The sequence below is a fragment of the Salvelinus namaycush genome, chromosome 17 (genome assembly GCF_016432855.1).
Source record: "Salvelinus namaycush isolate Seneca chromosome 17, SaNama_1.0, whole genome shotgun sequence".
Lineage (NCBI taxonomy): Eukaryota > Metazoa > Chordata > Actinopteri > Salmoniformes > Salmonidae > Salvelinus > Salvelinus namaycush.
Window position 1 is genome coordinate 2,548,020 of NC_052323.1, and position 18,418 is coordinate 2,566,437.

Consider the following 18,418-nt stretch of genomic DNA (forward strand, 5'->3'; position numbering starts at 1 on the left):
TTCAATCTAGGTTTCATCAGACCAGAGAATGTTGTTTCTCATGGTCGGAGTCCTTTAGGTGCCTTTGGCCAACTCCAAGCAGGCTGTGCCTTTTACTGAGTGACGGCTTCCATCTGGCCACTCTACCATAAAGGCCTGATTGGTGGAGTGCTGCAGAGATGGTTGTCCTTCTGGAAGGTTCTCCCATCTCTTGGTACCATTCCCCAGATCTGTGCCTTGACACAATCCTGTCTCGGAGCTCCGCAGACAATTCCTTCGACCTCATGGCTTGATTTTTGCACTGTCAACTGTGGGACCTTATATAGACAGGTGTGTGCCTTTCCACATCATGTCCAATCAATTGAATTTAACACAGGTGGACTCCAATCTCAAGATTGATCAATGGATGAACAGGATGCACCAGAGCTCAATTTCAAGTCTCATAGCAAAGGGGCTGAATAGTTATGTAAATAAGGTATTTGTTTATTTGTAATACATTTGCAAAACTTTCTAATAACCTGTTTCTGCTTTGTCATTATGGGGTATTGTGTATAGATTGCCATTTTTATTTAATCCATTTTAGAATAAGGCTGTAATGTAACAAAATACAGATAAAGTCAAGGGGTCTGAATACTTTCTGAATGCACAGGGAGTCATTGAAGAGGTAACATTCATGCCACCATGTATGGCTATTCGAGATTATACAGTCATGATCCTGACCAAAGTCTCATCTTTGGGCCTGAACATTGCAGTTTTTTTTTGCCTAACACTGCCAGGGCTAGTTTTACAACTGTATACACACGCACAGAGATAATGCCAGTCACGAGTGATGTCCTTGTTTAACAAGCGCAATAAAAGGAAAGGAGAACACCAACAGTGGTTAATGAAATAAGAGTCAGCAAATTGCTACAAAACAGGAAAGCAACTTTATTTAAACGATTCCCTCAAGTTTAGTTCAACGAGCTTACATCATTTCACATTTGTCATCAGATAGACAGACTTGGTTATGAGGGGAATAGTAGTGCATAAAAAGGCACAAAACCATATCTTAGAGGCAAAATTAATCAGGATCAGTATAATCATAAGTATTGGTACAAAACAGAAGTTCACACCGAATAATGAGCATGATACAAGAACCGTAAGGAAATATCATCCTTGGTCAAACACACTGAATTAATTTTACTGTTTAACTAAAAAAAAATGTGGCTGTTAATTTACCTGCTCTGAGATGGGGAGGTTCAGAAAGGAGTTTCATTCCTGTCCACGCTTTGGTCATAAAATAATTTGTCAAAGACATCTCAATTCTTATACTTCTTATGAGGCCTGGGTCTTGTTCAGAAGGATACGCGGTAGCAAAAAGGTTGGCAACAGAAACATTTTATTGTTCAGGCAGTACCTCATGGTTCATAGTTTCAAAACATTCTCCCTACTGAACATGACCCAGTTCTTGTAGATTTCTTAACTGGGCTATTTCTGATACCAGACCCAAGACTATGCCGCCATCCTCTTTTCCCTGAGGGGACTTTTTAACATTAGTGAAAATACAAACATCAAAATAACATTTATGGAACTGCTCCAAATGCTGGTCAGTAGCTATGCGTCTTTGTAAAGTTAGTGTCCCTTTCATTGGGTCATGGCTAGAAAGGAATACAATTTCCTAACCTTAACCTAATTCTCCTAACCTGCGGTGTAAGTTCTCCTAACCTGCCATGAAAAGTAAAATCTGACAAAAGCTGTATCCATTCTAGTCAAAACCCTTTTATTGTACTACGACTAAGAGAAGATAAGTGCAGGAGGTACAATCACAATTAAGAATCTGCTAATTTATTTTGAGGGAATTCACAAAAATAATGGCATTTTCTAATTCTGCAAAGATTTACCACTGGATACTTAGATATAACATTGGCTCTAAATTTCAATGCGCTTTCAATATTTTCTCAGTATAATTTGACATCTCTATTCATCAAAAATGAACATTCATTCTATACAAGAGAGCAATTAAAATGTACACAAATATAATACAGGATATCAACAGAACAGTGAGAGAAAACAGCCTCATTCATATGAACCTCTGGGAATAAATAACTGATGCCCTGTTATTAAGAGGAGCCATGCAATTTACATCCAAACACACTTGGTGTAATACCACTGACCATTTTGACAGGTTTTGTTGCTTGATGATTCCAGTCATATGAAAAGGACAGTCAACTTTCAAAAGTACTGTTGGGTGGGTTGAGAATTAGGGTAGGAGTGTGAATAGGGAATTTGCTGGGGGTAACACTAAGGAAAGACCCATGGGAAATGGAAAGAAACATTTGGATGCCATAGAAGCTTTGGGGATGCAACAGGGGAAATGTTGTGGGGGGCTTGGAGGATGTGAGGGAATGGGTAGAGGCAAAAGCAGCTGTGATTGGTTGGATTATACAGACTGGTAGCCAGTGCGACTCTTCCTCCGGCCAATCAGGTAGGAGATAAGCACAAGGATGATTAGGAAGCTGAGGGCCACGCCCACAGCAATGGGCACCAGAAAGCTCAAATCAGAGTCCATGAAGCACTCCACGGCTGCCACAGAGAAGAGACAGAGAAGAAGGGTTAGCAATGATAGCATGCTAGTGATTAGTCAGCATAAAAAGACAAGAGTTAAGAGGAGAGAAGAAACAGGATTTGGTTAAGTCCTTCACAGACATGAAGAAATTAGAATTTTTTAAAAGCAGCAAGTTCAGAACCAAGACATATTCATCAGGGTCCGTCAGAGCATGGGCATTGATTGCAATTAGGAAAACATTTGGTCATCAGCCATCTATAGTCAACCATGTGATGAGGAATATAAGATGTGTCAATCAAAATCAATCAATTCTAATTACACACACAGCTGTTACATGCCAAATGTTAACGGAGAAAAGCTATCATTTACACAGCCTCTTCTCCAAGTCATTGTTTCATGAGAAAGAGCTTTCCATCCGGTGAATTTCACCATTAAGTTAACTCTGCACAGTATATTAGTCAAATTAAATGAATAATTATCCCGATGACCGAAGTTAAAGCCTCAGAAGAGTGAGGATAATTTAGAAGTGCTCATAGCCAGTGCCCTGGTTTCGCTTTCTTCCAATGAAATAGGCGACCAACACAATGAGGACCAGTAAAGTCATGGCAACCCCGACCGCTATAGGAACAAGCCAGCTCTCTGTCGTATCGTCTTGGCAATCCTCCGCTGGGTGATAGTAAAGAAAGTGGGCATGGGGGGGGGGGGGGGGGGGGTTGCAGGGGGGAAGAAAGGGAAAACATCAAAATGGTGAATGCATGGTCAATCATACAGAGACGCTTCTCAGTCAAGAATAGTTGGAAAACAAAAGGAGGGATTTACTAAAATGTCCGGGGGACCAATATCATTGTAAAATATTAAAATGGTCCACGCCAGTTTATGCACAACTTCCATTCCCATTTATTGCAGCTAAAAGCATATTGAAAAGGAATTCAAAAATGAACATTGTTCAGCGCCACACAGAAGAAAAGATAATGTACACTGAGTTAAAACATTATGAACATCTTGCTTTTCCATGACAGACTGACCAGGTGAATTCAGATTAAAAGTATGATCCTTATTGATGTCACTTGTTAAATCCACTTCAATCAATCAGTGTAGATGAAAGGAGACAGGTTAAATAAGTATTTAAGCCTTGAGACATCGATTGTGTATGTGTGCCATTCAGAGGGTGAATGGGAATGACGAAATATTTAAGTGCCTTTGAACAGGGTATGGTAGTAGGTGCCAGGCGCACCGGATTGTGTCAAGAACTGCAACACTGCTGGGTTTTTAACAAACAACAGTTTCCCGTGTGTATCAAGAACGGTCCACCACCCAAAGGACATCCAGCCAACTTGACACAACTGTGGGACGCATTGGAGGCAACATGGGCCAGCATCCCTGTTGAACGCTTTCGACACCTTGTTGAGTCAGTCCATGCCTTGACGAATTGAGGCTGTTCTAAGGTAAAAAAATATTAGGAAGGTGTTCAGCGTATCTTAATTTGAAGAATGGGTCTGTCCTGTGATTGGGATTTCCCCATTTCTTAACATGCTGCTTTATGAATTCATAAACTAGCAGAAAAAAAAGGAGCCAAATAATCCTATTCATTAATGTAATCAAACCTGATTGAATCTCAAAATGGAGATGCTTCTTTGAGCAAGGCACAACATTGTCACAAACATAACATTTGATCATGTCAAGTGAATGAAAATTGGGTATAGTAAATGTTTTCAAAATTGTGTTTTAGAATTGATTGTATACACGGTCAAGAAAAAAATACAATTTTAAAACCAAAGTAACAAACAGAATTTGTACAAAAGCAGTCAATTTTCCAAGACAACACACCGGAATGTAAAGCAATAATCAATAAGAATATATTTGAAAAGGAAAAAAAAGCAAATCATTCACATATACAGCATCTTAAAAAATGTTTTGGGGTTGACTGATTGATCAATGGAAATTAAAGGCGGCAATCAAATTTCTCCATGTCTCATGCAGACCACCTCACTACGACAAAGCGATAATACACAGCAACTACACATTTTCACCTGTCCTTCTAACAGTACAACAATATACACATGTACTGCATATCCTGTGGACAATCATCCTTTCTCCTATTCTATCGATTGGTGCAACTTTAAGCAGTCAACTGGGCAGGGTTAGAGTCAATTCCATTTAAGTCAATTTAGGAATTAAACTGAAATTATAATTCCAATTTTCCTCATGAAAAAGTTGCGAGGCAAATTGGAATTAGAATTTCTTAATTGAAATGGAATAGATCCCAGCCCTGTTCACAAGTGCCCCCTTACTAACTGGCAGCTTTCAGGAGCAACACCGCAGCAACGGCTATAATATACACAGGTGTAACATTGCAGCACACATTTTCAATTTATGCCAAACTTACTTACAATTTAGTGCATTTAAATGAAGAAAAAAGGAAAAATAATAATCACCATCTGCGAAGAATAGGTTTGAATGACAGCAAATAACCAGCTATCCCTTTTTTTTTTTTAACTAATGCCAACATGTAATGACAGGAGGGGTTTTGTGTTACCTTTCTTTTCAGGTTTGTCTTTTACATCCTTAAACTAGGCATGGACTTTTCAAAGTTAATTAAACACTTGGTAGATTTCACACTACACAATGTGAGCCAGTCAGTCAAAGACAGACTGACATTGGTGGCAACCATATGTCAAGTACTGCTGTGCGTGGATATAAACGACAGATGCCTCGTTTTGTCAAATCAACTTAGAGACGGAACTATATGCCAGTAATACCACCTTTTCTTTTTACCCGAGTTGCGGCCACACAGTCAAAAAGTCACATTTCCAAATTCAAACTACTGACTGACTAGTGGATGATCAGTAACGAGCTGAAAGAGCACAAAGCAGCAGACCTTGATCCTGGTTAGTTAGTAGAGTTCCTGAGCCAAATCAACAAAGCTACTCAATGATGTCTCATTGAGCAGCGAGGCAAATGTGAAATGTTCAAGTCAGTCAAAATGTTGCGCTGCTACGATGAATTGTGAGGATGAAAAAAAAACACAAAAGAAAGGCTGAACTAAAATGTACACAAATTCAATAAGAACATAAAGAAACAAAAAAGGAATGCCAAAGGGAGGTAGGGAGCAAGTGCATGAATCATAGTGAAAAGGGCACAGCCCCCAATTGTCACAGCTCCTCGTGAAAATGTGCAAACTGTAGCACAAGGACTTTAAACTGGTGTTTCTATGAAATGTGCTACTTCATAAAAAGCGCCCCTATCCTGAATGAGAATCCTCCGGCAAGTAATACAAGGCATGTCAGATGTGTCAGATGCAATCACTGAGAATTTTCCATAAATAAAGGCCTTCACTGGTTCCAAAGGGTTTGCACTGGCTAACACAGAGGGCAAATAATCCTGCACTTGCTCCTTTACAATGGAGAAAAAAAATGAAAATATTAAGCAAATCAGACAAAACAGAAATCACAAACAACAGTATGATAGTCGAACCTGGTCCTGGAGAGCATTGAGTCTTCAGGTTTACCTGAATAAAGCTACTCATGCCTGAGCCTAAGCAAAGCTAGACTAAGCTCAAGTCTACACCTAAGCAAAGCTAGACTAAGCTCAAGTCTACACCTAAGCAAAGCTAGACTAAGCTCAAGTCTACACCTAAGCAAAGCTAGACTAAGCTCAAGTCTACACCTAAGCAAAGCTAGACTAAGCTCAAGTCTACACCTAAGCAAAGCTAGACTAAGCTCAAGTCTAAGAGCAGCTCTTAAGAGTGGCTGAAGTAAGGAGGTGATAGTCTGACTATTCCAGTTGTACAAGTCAGTCGTCAATTGAAAGACTGCACTGAGATAGCCATCCAGGGCCAGGCTTTGGGACCGCCACCCCACACAAGGATCAACCTATGTTCTTGATTAATTATCACAGATTCATGATCACAGATTGCTTTTTAGAGGGTCTGATATCCCACATAGGTCTTCCTACGACCAATCACGTAAGCAATCACTACAATGAGAATCAAGCCGGCCAGGGCGGCACCAACAATGATTGGGATTAAGATGCTGGTGTCATCCAGTGAACATTCATGGGCTGCAGACGAGAGAGAGAATCAATGAGCACAACTTGGAACATCTTCTCATGATCATTTGGTTGTTAATCAGTTTAAAAAGGGCAGAAGCATGGCATGACCTCAAATACTTACCCGTTTCATCAAACTGGACATGTAACCTATTCTACTGAAGCCCATAATGGTTATTACAGTCTATGTCTCAGTTTCAAGCATGTTAGCTGCATTTGGCTCTAGTAACCCTAGTAAGCTGTAGCATACCACTAACATAAGGGTCATGACGCAAATCCACCATCTCAGAAAGTCACCTACCTGTAGCGAATTCGCCTTTGTTGACTTCGAAGGGCTGGACGCGGAGCTCGAACGTGTAGAGAGTGAGCGTGTCGGTGACATTTAAGGTCTGCTCCTTGTTGCACATGTAGGAGCTGCCTACTGCCGCCGCCCAAATGGACATGTTGGTATTGGCTGCAACGACGGTGGCCCCTGGACATAACACACAGTGAGCAAAGCTCTAATATGCATTGCATGTACTGTGCAGGTGTTGAGTGTGTAATGTATACTGTTTATTTATTATAAAGCTGCACTGTTTCCAAGAAAAATGGCACCTCGGGGAGAATAAAGTTGATCCTATCCTAACATCCAATTAGGGACTTTGTTTCTGAAGGGGTTTGTAGTGCATTGTTGCTTACCCGTGGCTGGTATCACAGTGACGTTCAGAGCGTGCAGGTGGAACTTCTTGCCGTCCTGTAATGTGCAAAGAAACACTTATCAGCTTGACTGAAACAGACCTTACTCTGTATTTGTCCAACTGTCTACATGCTAAATGCAGACGACCAGGATAATACAGGCCTTGGTTTCAGATTTTTTTTTTTACATGTCTGGCTTCGTCGCCTTACATTGCTGAACGTGAACGTGATGTTGATTGTATCCGATGTCAATTTGAGATCGCTGCTGTTGGCCCTACAGGCTCCGCCCACTTCAGTCATATTGGGCACCAGGTTGATGGTCTCCTCTTTCTAATAAAGGGGAAAACACAGGTCGGTAAACAACACTAACATACTAGCAGCAAAGACCTATCTTCATAGACAAGAAAATCATGTTCTCTGACAAACATATCTGAAACTTTTCCATTGAACAGACTATTGCATGCTAAAATAAGAAACATCAAAAGGGCCTACTTTACAATCGCTATCCTACTTGTATACATACGTCTCCTTGCTTGTAGCCGATCCGTAGGCCAAAGGTGGCTATCAGGCAGGCTGTGCTGTTGACGTCAGGTGTGATGCTGTACTTTCCAGTAGTGGGCGTGGGCAGTGTAGGGGTAGAAGTGGGGGCAGCTGTGGTGGTAACGGTCGTGGTGGGCGCCACAGTGGTGGAGGTCATGTCAGCGGAGCATACGGTGTCTGTGTAGGGAAAACAGAGAACCTATTAAGTTCAGAGAACCAACAGGGTTGGGATCAATTCCATTTCAGAAAGTAAACTGAATTACAGTTCACTTCCTGAATTGACCCTTTTAAATTGGAATTGACCTCAACCCTGGAGAAAACACAGTAAAATAGTTTGACATACAGTGCAATCGGAAAGTATTCAGATCCCTTGACTTTTCCCACATTTTGTTACGTTACAGCTTTATTCAAAAATGAAAAAGCAAAAAATGTTTTAGACAATTTTGCAAATATCACATAAGTATTCAGACCCTTACTCAGTACTTTGTTGAAGCACCTTTGGCAGCAATTACAGCCTTCGAGTCTTCTTGGGTATGACACTACAAGCTTGGCACACATGTATTTGGGGAGTTTACCCCACTGTTCTCTGCAGATCCTCTCAAGCTCTGTCCGGTTGGATGGGGAGCGCCGCTGCACAGCTATTTTCAGGCTGGGCCAATCAAGGACATTCAGAGACTTGTCCCGAAGCCATCAAACCAGATTTCCTCCAGACGTGACGCTTGGCATTCAGACCAGATAATCTTGTTTCTCATGTTCTGAGAGTCCTTAAAGTGCATCTTGGCAAACTCCAAGCGGGCTGTCATGTGCCTTTTACTAAGGAGTGGCTTCCGTCTGGCCACTACCATAAAGGCCTGATTGGTGGAGTGCTGCAGAGATGGTTGTCCTTCTTGAAGGTTCTCCCATCTCCACAGAAGAACTCTTGATCATCTCCCTGACCAATGCCCTTCTCCCCCGATTGCTCAGAGCTGGCTGCCTAGACTAGGAAGTCTTGGTGGTTCCAATCTTCTTTCATTTAAGAATGATGAGGCCACTGTGTTCTTGGGGACCTTCAATGCTGCAGACATTTTTTTGTATCCTTCCCCAGAACTGTGCTTCGACACAATCCTGTCTCGGACATCTACGGACAATTCCTTCGACCTCATGGCTTGGTTTTCGCTCTGACATGCACAGTCAACAGTGGGACCTTATATAGACATGTGTGTGCCTTTCCAAATCATGTCCAATCAATTGAATTTACCACAGGTGGACTCCAATCAAGTTGTGATCAATGGAAACAGGATGCACCTGAGCTCAATTTCGAGTCTCATAGCAAAGGGTCTGAATACTTAGGTAAATAAGGTAGCTGTATTTTATTTTTAATACATTTCCAAAAATCTGTTTTCTCTTTGTCATTATTTTGTTTAGACTGCGGGGAAAAAATTACTCAATCTATTTTAGAATTAACAAAATGTGGAGAAAGTCGAGGGGACTGAATATTTTCCCGAATGCACTGTATGATTGTGGCACAGTTGATCTTACAATGGCCTGATGCTCGTACTACCTACCTTTGTCACTTTTGCTGCCGTTAATCACAAACGCCTGTAGAGCAACATCATACAGTGTCTGAATGACAGACTCTACTGTCAGGACATCTTCACTCTTGCAGGAGTAGTAGGTGTCCACACTCACGTTGGTGATAATTGACTTTCCTGTCACAGACATGGTTTCTAATAGCAAGAAAAATGGTCAAATATCAGCATGTACCATGTGAATAAACAGTATCACGACATCATGGCTATGTAGTCTAGTTAGTTACCGTTTGATGTAGAGTTGGGGAAGACGCTTGAGTCATTGAGATTGTAGGAGAAGACAATGGTATCTACTTGGTAGGTTTTGTTCTTTATAGCGAATTCCACTGTCCAACTGTGCCCGTCTCCAAAACTGAGTTTCAATGTCGATGTTGTGTTATCACAGGTGCTCCCTTCGGTTGTCACATTTTCAGGCAGTACAAAAAGAACAGTTTCATTCTGAAAGGGGACGAATATATTGGACAGTCATTAAAATATTGATTCCCTTTTATCATTTCCCGCCAAATTCCTCAAGAACAGTGCCATTTCGCATCATGATAAAATAGTACAGCAGACATAACATAAGTGTGTCCATTATAAATGATGGATTAGCAGGGGGAGAAAACGAAATATTTCATATTCTGGGACAACAGGTGGGTCTAATCCTGATTGGTTAAAACCACCTTCCATCTGGTGTCTATTCCACAAGTTACCACTGGCTAAATCTATGAAGGTAAAATGTCTATTTACTCTGTTCCATCTGACTGCGCAAACCAATGTCTCATCAGCCCAGCCAGGCAATTTATAGACTTGATCTCTACTATAAAAAAGCATAGACATAATCTAACATTTCTTTTAAACTAACAGTTTTCAGAGATTTGTATAAATCTTGCTGTCCGTCTCTCTGACATTTGCAACATTGTTTCAAAATTCAAATTCAATCTCCATCTGTCTCATAGTAATTAACGTATCGTGAGTCGGGACGAGACAGACAGAGTTTCTCAGCCGGTCGAAATTATAAATCAGCTGGCATAATTTTTATGGATATATTCAAAGAAATGCCAACCGAAAATGGGTAAAACTAAATGAAGTGCAGCTAGTTTGCAGTCTTCCCAGCTTCAGTTGGAAGTGATTGTAGTAGCTGTGTTGTTGGCTGTCTCCTATGAACAACGGTGTCCTGACGGGTGAGCAAATTTTCCATGCCAGGCAAAACCGCACCTCATTAGCTCATTGTTATGGACGTATCCAAATAAATGTCAACAGAAAACAGCGTATACAAACGCAAATGCAGCTCCTCTGCTGTTATTCTGGCTGCTTTTTGAAATGACTAAGTTAGCTGTAGTTGGCTAGCTAGCAAGCAAGCGTATGGCAATAGAACATTTAGAATGAACGACTGGGTCGGGTCCATAGACACAGAACAAAAAGACCGAACGACTGGGTCGCATCTCTAGCAACCGAACTGATAGAACGAACGACCAGCTGGCTTGGGTAGCAACCCTAGATTTGTGCCGGGACTATATCTTGTGGAAGGATGAAATAGTATGAATAATTTCATCAAAATAACATTTATGAAAATGTGCCAATCATTATTTTAATACATTGCTAACCCGGCCCTCAACATCATCTCGAGCCTAACACCACATGCCAATATATCCTCCAAACACCGGCTCCGAGGGCATTTTCACTTAATTTGGCTTTTTTATTGCTAGGGACAATAACTTTGACAAACCCTGGTGGAACAAGACAAGCCATGACTACAGGATAAACCGCTGGACAGACAGAAGACTTTCCCTTGCAGTTACTCCCTCTTGTCCCCTCCGTGATTACATTAACTATATTTGTCAAAGTAGATGCTCAACTCAAAACTTATTAAGCAGACGGACACAAATCATTTCAAGAGTTATTTATAGGCCTAAGTATATTAACATGCAGAAAAACATTTAAAGAGTAAATACACACCTTATTTACACCAACTTCATATGTGACTGAGAAGTTGACCATCAAATTGGCGTAGAGGCATAATTTGTTCTCCGTGTTGTTGACTGACACTTCAGTCCCATGTGATAGATGGAGTTCTGAAATAAAAATTAACAGCCATTTTCTTGATATGTAATGAGGCTGGGAGACTCCTGAAAACACCATTTCAATAAATTCACAATAAACACACATCTTACCAGCATAGGTAACCTAACATGAGTGTTGGTTATTTTCTACTTGCCTTTTACAAGTAACCCAATGGAATCAAATTCTTGGAAAACTCAGAGTGGGGAACACACCATAGGCTAACAATTTCAAACCTTCATTGTTGTTAAAGTGTTCATCATCTGATCAATCTCACATGGAACTAAATGGGCCCCGTTTTCCCGATAGCAACGGAACTTAGGTTTACAATTGTTTTACCTGTCCCAGACCTGCTGTTTTCAACTCTCTAGAGACCGCAGGAGCGGTAGAGATACTCTTAATGATCGGCTATGAAAAGCCAACTGACATTTACTCCTGATTATTATTTGACCATGCTGGTCATTTATGAACATTTGAACATCTTGGCCATGTTCTGTTATAATCTCCACCTGGCACAGCCAGAAGAGGACTGGCCACCCCTCATAGCCTGGCTCCTCTCTAGGTTTCTTCCTAGGTTTTGGCCTTTCTAGGGAGTTTTTCCTAGCCACCGTGCTTCTACACCTGCATTGCTTGCTGTTTGGGGTTTTAGGCTGGGTTTCTGTACAGCACTTCGAGATATTAGCTGATGTACGAAGGGCTTTATAAAATAAACTTGATTGATTTTAAAGAGGCATCGTTCCTACCATGCAGAGAGAATGTTTGAAGTGTTAATCTTAGCTTAACATTAGAATTACCCCACAAAACTGATGACAGATCAGCTCCTAGAACAATATTAGCCCCTATGGCTGCAAATATTGAAGTGGCTTATTATGCTTAGGATTCCCAACAATAATGCACTAAATTATAAATTGGGCAGATCCTTGGGCACATGTTACACCATCATGAAATACATTGAGGCAAAATATTTACAGTCAGTAGCCTATTGGCAAAATAGAACTCAATTGATTGAAATATATATAGGCCCATGTGGCCTATTTTTTTTTTAAACATTTATTTCACCTTTATTTAACTAGGCAAGTCAGTTTAATGCAGTCATCTCAGTTTTTATTTGAAGTATATTTTCATCCTTTACTTGATTGTAACAATTGTAAAGACTTTGGCAACTTTGTATTTGCAGTCAATTTCGTTCTGAAGTTATCAGCAGCCAGACTGATAAATATTTTGCTTCTATGTTTAGCAGAGATATTCTGTGAATAATGTGACATGGAAGGGCAAAAAAGCTCTAACTATGCACTAAGCTGTTCTAGTGGTCTGAGGCAGTCAGTTAAAAACAAGCGCTTACAAATGCAACTTTAGTATGGATTATTTTGGGAAACAGCTGATTTAACGATGCTCCTACAAAGATTCTAACAATGAACTAAGCCCTATTGTGAAACCGGCCCTGGTAGGTTATCACGAGTGACCCTGTGTCCTGTCACCCTGAGTGACTTGATATCAGAGGCCTTAGCTTGCAACAGAGGACTGGGGCCATTTCTCAACTGAAAACATTCTAATGAAAATGGAAAAAAATTGCAGGGGGGGAAAGAAAACTGGAAGATTTGACTTGAATATCAAGTGAGTCCTGGCAACACCATGGCAGGAGGCCAAAACCTATCCAGGCTATAAAAAAAAAGATATGCATTGGCTCAATGTGCAAATTCCTTCTATCAATCATAACAAGGGGATTGCTTTATAGACAGCAACTGCTATAGCAATCACTTAGGTAACTGTGCAGGTTTAAAATGTTACTGCAGCTGTTTTACAATTAAATAACAAAAGGTCAATCAGCAGATACTTGGTCACGAGACAACTTCCTGATCAACGCGCAAAGCCATATATCATAAATAAGATATAGCTAACGTTACTAAAGTGAGAATCCTTACTGTAAATTTAGCTGAGATTTTGGATTGAACTGGATTTACAACAGTATAGTAACGCTAACGTTATCTAGCTAGTATATTACATATTGATACCTAAGCAAATGTGTGACAAGTAACTACCTAGCAAACTACGAGTTGTGAGCCTATTTCAGTCATCGAACGTTAGACATGTTCCAAATGAACAGGGCGAATGAAGCTGGTCGATTTTGTCGTTGACATGTTTGATAACGACACATAAGGACGATACTGCTAGCTAAGCCAGAAATGAAAGACAATGCCAAACATTACTTGGTGTTTAAGAGAGAGCTGTTATTTTCCCTGTCCACCCAGAAGTCATTTCTGTAACATGACCTGTCAATAAAGACAAAACAGATAATAAAACCACAACTAACGTTAGCTAGCTAATTTAGAATGACAGGTCAACAGTGCCATAAACTTGATGTCTTAGATTATTGAGTCTTTGATTGCCGGTAAAGTTGCGTAAAATTCACATGAATAAGTTTTTACTTTTCATTTATTTGTTGAGTTAAACTTAGCTACAGCTAATGTTTGATAGAAAACTAGCTAACTAGCCTAGCTAGCTACTGGCGCAGCAAATAAATAACGTAGCTAGCTAACGTTAGCTCAAGCAATATGGCTGAAGATAGGCCTGCCGCCCGAAGTGACGGAGCACCGAAAGTTCCCTCTTATGGCTTACTATATTACCCAACGATGACACAAAGCAATATTTCGTTCAATTCTGTAAACATACCATTTCCAAGAGCCAGGAACAAAATCAAAAACGCACAGCGAAACATGATAACTTGGTAGCCAAAAGACTTGTTCAGGAAGCGACAACAGCTTACGACTTCAGCTACCTTTCAAGTGCAGCTCGAGCGCATCGTCTCCTCAGCAATACTAAAAAAAAGTACTTCCGGGTCACGGAATTTCGGAACAATAACATAAAAGTCCCCCGCGTAATAGTAAAAAAGTGTCCTTAATCTGTATTTATCTATGATATATGAAGAAAAAAAAAATCTAAACATTAACAATGATAAATATTTGTTCATATTTAAGTGAAATGTGCATTAAATGTGGGTTTAAAAACATGTTCCAAGGTCAAATAAATGCTCCCAATGCAATACACTGTATATGAAATACATATTGGTTTACAGATAGAAAACTATTCTAGGTGCCGAAGTAAAAGATGGGTTGGGATTACTCACTAGGGTCTATAAAATCTATATATGGTGTTATTTCATGGGGGACTCCAGTCTAAATACCCAGCAACACTTTCTACTCAACCCACTCCATAGCCCCCAATGCAATACATTGTAGGTCTTTAAATTACATATTGGCTTAGAGAAAAAAGTATTCTATGAACCGATGTAAAATGTATTATGCCGATGTACACTACCATTCAAAAGTTTGGGGTCACTTCTAAATGTCCTTGTTTTTGAAAGAAGCACATTTTTTGTCCATTAAAATAACAAATTAATCAGAAATACAGTGTAGACATTGTTAATGTTGTAAATGACTATTGTAGCTGGAAACAGTTGATATTTAATGTAATATCTACATAGGCGTACAGAGGCCCATTATCAGCAACCATCACTCCTGTGTTCCAATGGCACGTTGTGTTAGCTAATCCAAATGTATCATTTTAAAAGGCTAATTGATCATTAGAAAACCATTTTGCAATTATGTTAGCACAGCTGAAAACTGTTGTACTGATTAAAGAAGCAATACAACTGGCCTTCTTTAGACTAGTTGAGTATCTGGAGCATCAGCATTTGTGGGTTTGATTACAGGCTCAAAATGGCCACAAACAAAGAACTTTCTTCTGAAACTCGTCAGTCTATTCATGTTTTGAGAAATTAAGGCTATTCCATGCAAGAAATTGCCAAGAAACTGAAGATCTCATACAACGCTGTGTACTACTCCCTTCACAGAACAGCGTAAACTGGCTCTAACCAGAATAGAAAGAGGAGTGGGAGTCCCCGGTGCAAAAATGAGCAAGAGGACAAGTACATTAGAGTGTCTAGTTTGAGAAACAGATGCCTCAACTGGCAGCTTCATTAAATAGTACCCGCAAAACACCAGTCTCAACGTCAACAGTGAAGAGGCAACTCCGGGATGCTGGCCTTCCAGGCAGGGTTGCAAAAAAAAAGCCATATCTCAGACTGGCCAATAAAAAGAAAAGATTAAGATAGGCAAAAGAACACAGACACTGGACAGAGGAAGTCTGCCTAGAAGGCCAGCATCCCGGAGTCACCTCTTCACTGTTGACGTCTGGAGTATAAATATACAGAACCAGTCAAAAGTTTGGACACACCTACTCATTCAAGGGTTTTTCTTTTACTATTTTCTACATTGTAGTGAAGACATCAAAACTATGAAATAACACATGGAATCATGTAGTAACCAAATGATTTATTTAGAATTCAAGGCACATTTAATCAGCATGGCTACCACAGCATTCTGCAGGGATACGCCATCCCATCTGGTTTGCGCTTAGTGGGATTATCATTTGTTTTTCAACAGGACAATGACCCAACACACCTCCAGGCTGTGTAAGGGCTATTTGACCAAGAAGGAGAGCAATGGAGTCCTGCATCAGATGACCTGGCCTCCACAATCCCCCGACCTGAACACAATTGAGATGGTTTGGGATGAGTTGGACTGCAAAGTGAAGGAAAAGCAGCCAACAAGTGCTCAGCATATGTGGGAACTCCTTCAAGACTGTTGGAAAAGCATTCCAGGTGAAGCTGGTTGAGACAATGCCAAGAGTGTGCAAAGCAGTCATCAAGGCAAAGGGTGGCTACTTTGAAGAATCTAAAATATATTTTGATTCGTTTAACACTTTTTTTGGTTACTACATGATTCCATATGTGTTATTTCATAGTGTTGATGTCTTCACTATTATTCTACAACGTAGAAAATTGTAAAAATAAAGAAAAACCCTTGAATGAGTAGGTGTTTCCAAACTTTTGACAGGTACTGAATATCAACTCATCAAGAAAAGAAACGTCCCATTTTCAGGACCCTGTCTTTCAAAGATAATTCGTAAAAATCCAAAAAACTTCACAGATCTTCATTGTAAAGGGTTTAAACACGGTTTCCCATGCTTGTTCAATGAACCATAAACAATTAATGAACATGCGCACCTGTGGAACGGTTGTTAAGACACTAACAGCTTACAGACGGTAGGCAATTAAGGTCACAGTTATGAAAACTTGGGACACTAAAGAGGCCTTTCTACTGACCCTGAAAAACACCAAAAGAAAGATGCCCAGGGTCCCTGCTCATCTGTGTGAACGTGCCTTAGGCATGCTGCGTTACCTGTTGCTTGTTAGCTTCAGCTGGACACTAGTCTATATCCATATAATATATTATTACTTAATTTACATATTACCCTGAGAACAGAACACTTTATACTTACACCTGGTATAGTATTAATGGGGTGTTATACAGATTATCTGTTCTATAAGACATATGTATTTCTGTTTCTGTCTAGACAATGAGAAGATTATCCATGTCATACTGCGATATGCAATGCTGGCTTAGCTTTGGCTGATGTCTATTCCACCTGTATGATGTGCATAGACTTAGAGCATGCCATTCAGGCTGTGGATTCCCCCTTCAGCTGCATGTATTGTGCTACTCTTGGCCCACACCTATGTGAAGCACAATTAGCTACGATGAAGGAGACCAATGCTAGAGGCTCTGGGAGCAGACTCAAGCGTAAACAACCCTCCTCAGTGGCGGGCCCGCCCACCAAGCAGTCCAAGGACATGAGACCTACTCTGGATGAGTTGAAGGCCCAGGCAGCCTCTTTGTCTTCGCAGCTCTGCTCTCTCAGCCCGACAGGCTCCGTTGAAGACAGGATCCTGATGCTATCTCCTTCTTTAATGGTAATGACCTAGACAAAAAGACCTCTGAGGCCAGTTCTAGGTCAGCCATGGCTCAGAGAGGGCTGAGCGTGAAGGGCCATTTTCATCAGCTGATATGCAGGAGCTCCGCTCTTGGGTTCTGAAAGCTCTGGATATTAATCCAGACCTGAAGAGCAGCCCAGGATGAGTGTACATTCCTCAGTGCCCCAAGTTTTTCAATGAACTGCGTCAAACCTTCCGGTTACTGGCCCAACGCTATAACCACTAGGCTACCTGCACTAGGCTACCTGCAGCCCTGAAGTACGAACCCCTCAGTCATCCTGATGAGTGTGGCCCCGGTATCGGCCGAGTCTTCCACACCCATCGGGCAAAGTGGGAGAAGCTTGTGGTGTCCCCTCTGGGTGCTGGACTCAGTACTAAAGAATTAACGTAGGATAGGAGAATTAGGTTAAGGTTAGCAAAAATGTTTTCTTAACCTTGCTACGAAAATCACTTTGGGCGAAGTAGTGTTCTTAGGGAATCCCGTTTACTTTCTGCATCTACATCATATCGCTGACTTACTTAAAAATGTGATTTTAAACCTAACCACACTGGTAAATGTATTCCTAACCCTAACTTTAAATTAAGACAATATAACCAATTGTGACTGTGGTAACTATTGACAACCGTTCCAAATTGAATGCAATCAACACTAACCCGGTTCACCGGGGCATTAATAGACTCCCCTCCAATAAGTGACAAATTATGGAATTAATAGAAAACATGTAACCTATCATGTTCCAGCTTATTTTGTGACACACATCACCCAAACAATCCCTACTCTTTCCTCCTTGAGGAAAACACATTTAACATTACATTGTGTGACGATATGGATTACTTTTTGTAAAAAATATTTCCAGCTGGTAACCCAATATTATATATTGCATGCAAAACTCTCTCTCACTCTTGGGGAATATATAAATAAGCCTTTGAGGTTAGTGAAATAAAGGGGGGAAACATTTGTTGTACCTCTGATAATAGGAGTGTTAAAATGCTGATATTAATCTATTGAATTTAAACTAGACAAATCTGTCCCGATGAGAAATCATAATTGATTCATCAAGACATTTCATCCTCTCATAATTTATTAGGATGTCAACTTTGCCTTGCATTGAGAGAAACTGCAAGAATGTCTAGGAAAATTAAGATGGGGGGGGGGGGGGGGGGGAAACACAGAAACACTGACAATTACTT

At 40.5% G+C, this 18,418-nt stretch overlaps 1 protein-coding gene across 5 annotated transcripts; it reads right to left on the reverse strand.

The window, feature by feature from the left end:
* Positions 1 to 882: 882 nt before the first annotated feature.
* lamp2 (lysosomal-associated membrane protein 2) lies at positions 883 to 14,195 on the reverse strand. Of its 5 annotated transcripts, none has more exons than XR_005478390.1 (10): positions 14,065 to 14,195; positions 11,293 to 11,408; positions 9,582 to 9,792; positions 9,331 to 9,492; positions 7,770 to 7,963; positions 7,457 to 7,576; positions 7,250 to 7,304; positions 6,873 to 7,043; positions 6,158 to 6,583; positions 4,272 to 6,058 (listed from the first exon to the last, which is right to left on the reverse strand). XR_005478390.1 is itself a non-coding variant. In XM_039012036.1 (9 exons), exons 1-9 carry the CDS (start codon positions 14,108 to 14,110, stop codon positions 3,045 to 3,047), a joined length of 1,221 nt encoding a protein of 406 aa, XP_038867964.1. In that variant the 5' UTR covers positions 14,111 to 14,195; the 3' UTR covers positions 883 to 3,044. The 5 variants fall into 5 exon arrangements, 2 of the variants coding, with proteins under 2 accessions (XP_038867964.1, XP_038867965.1); XR_005478389.1 differs by having other exon boundaries at positions 6,125 to 6,583; XR_005478388.1 differs by having other exon boundaries at positions 6,092 to 6,583.
* Positions 14,196 to 18,418: the final 4,223 nt, after the last annotated feature.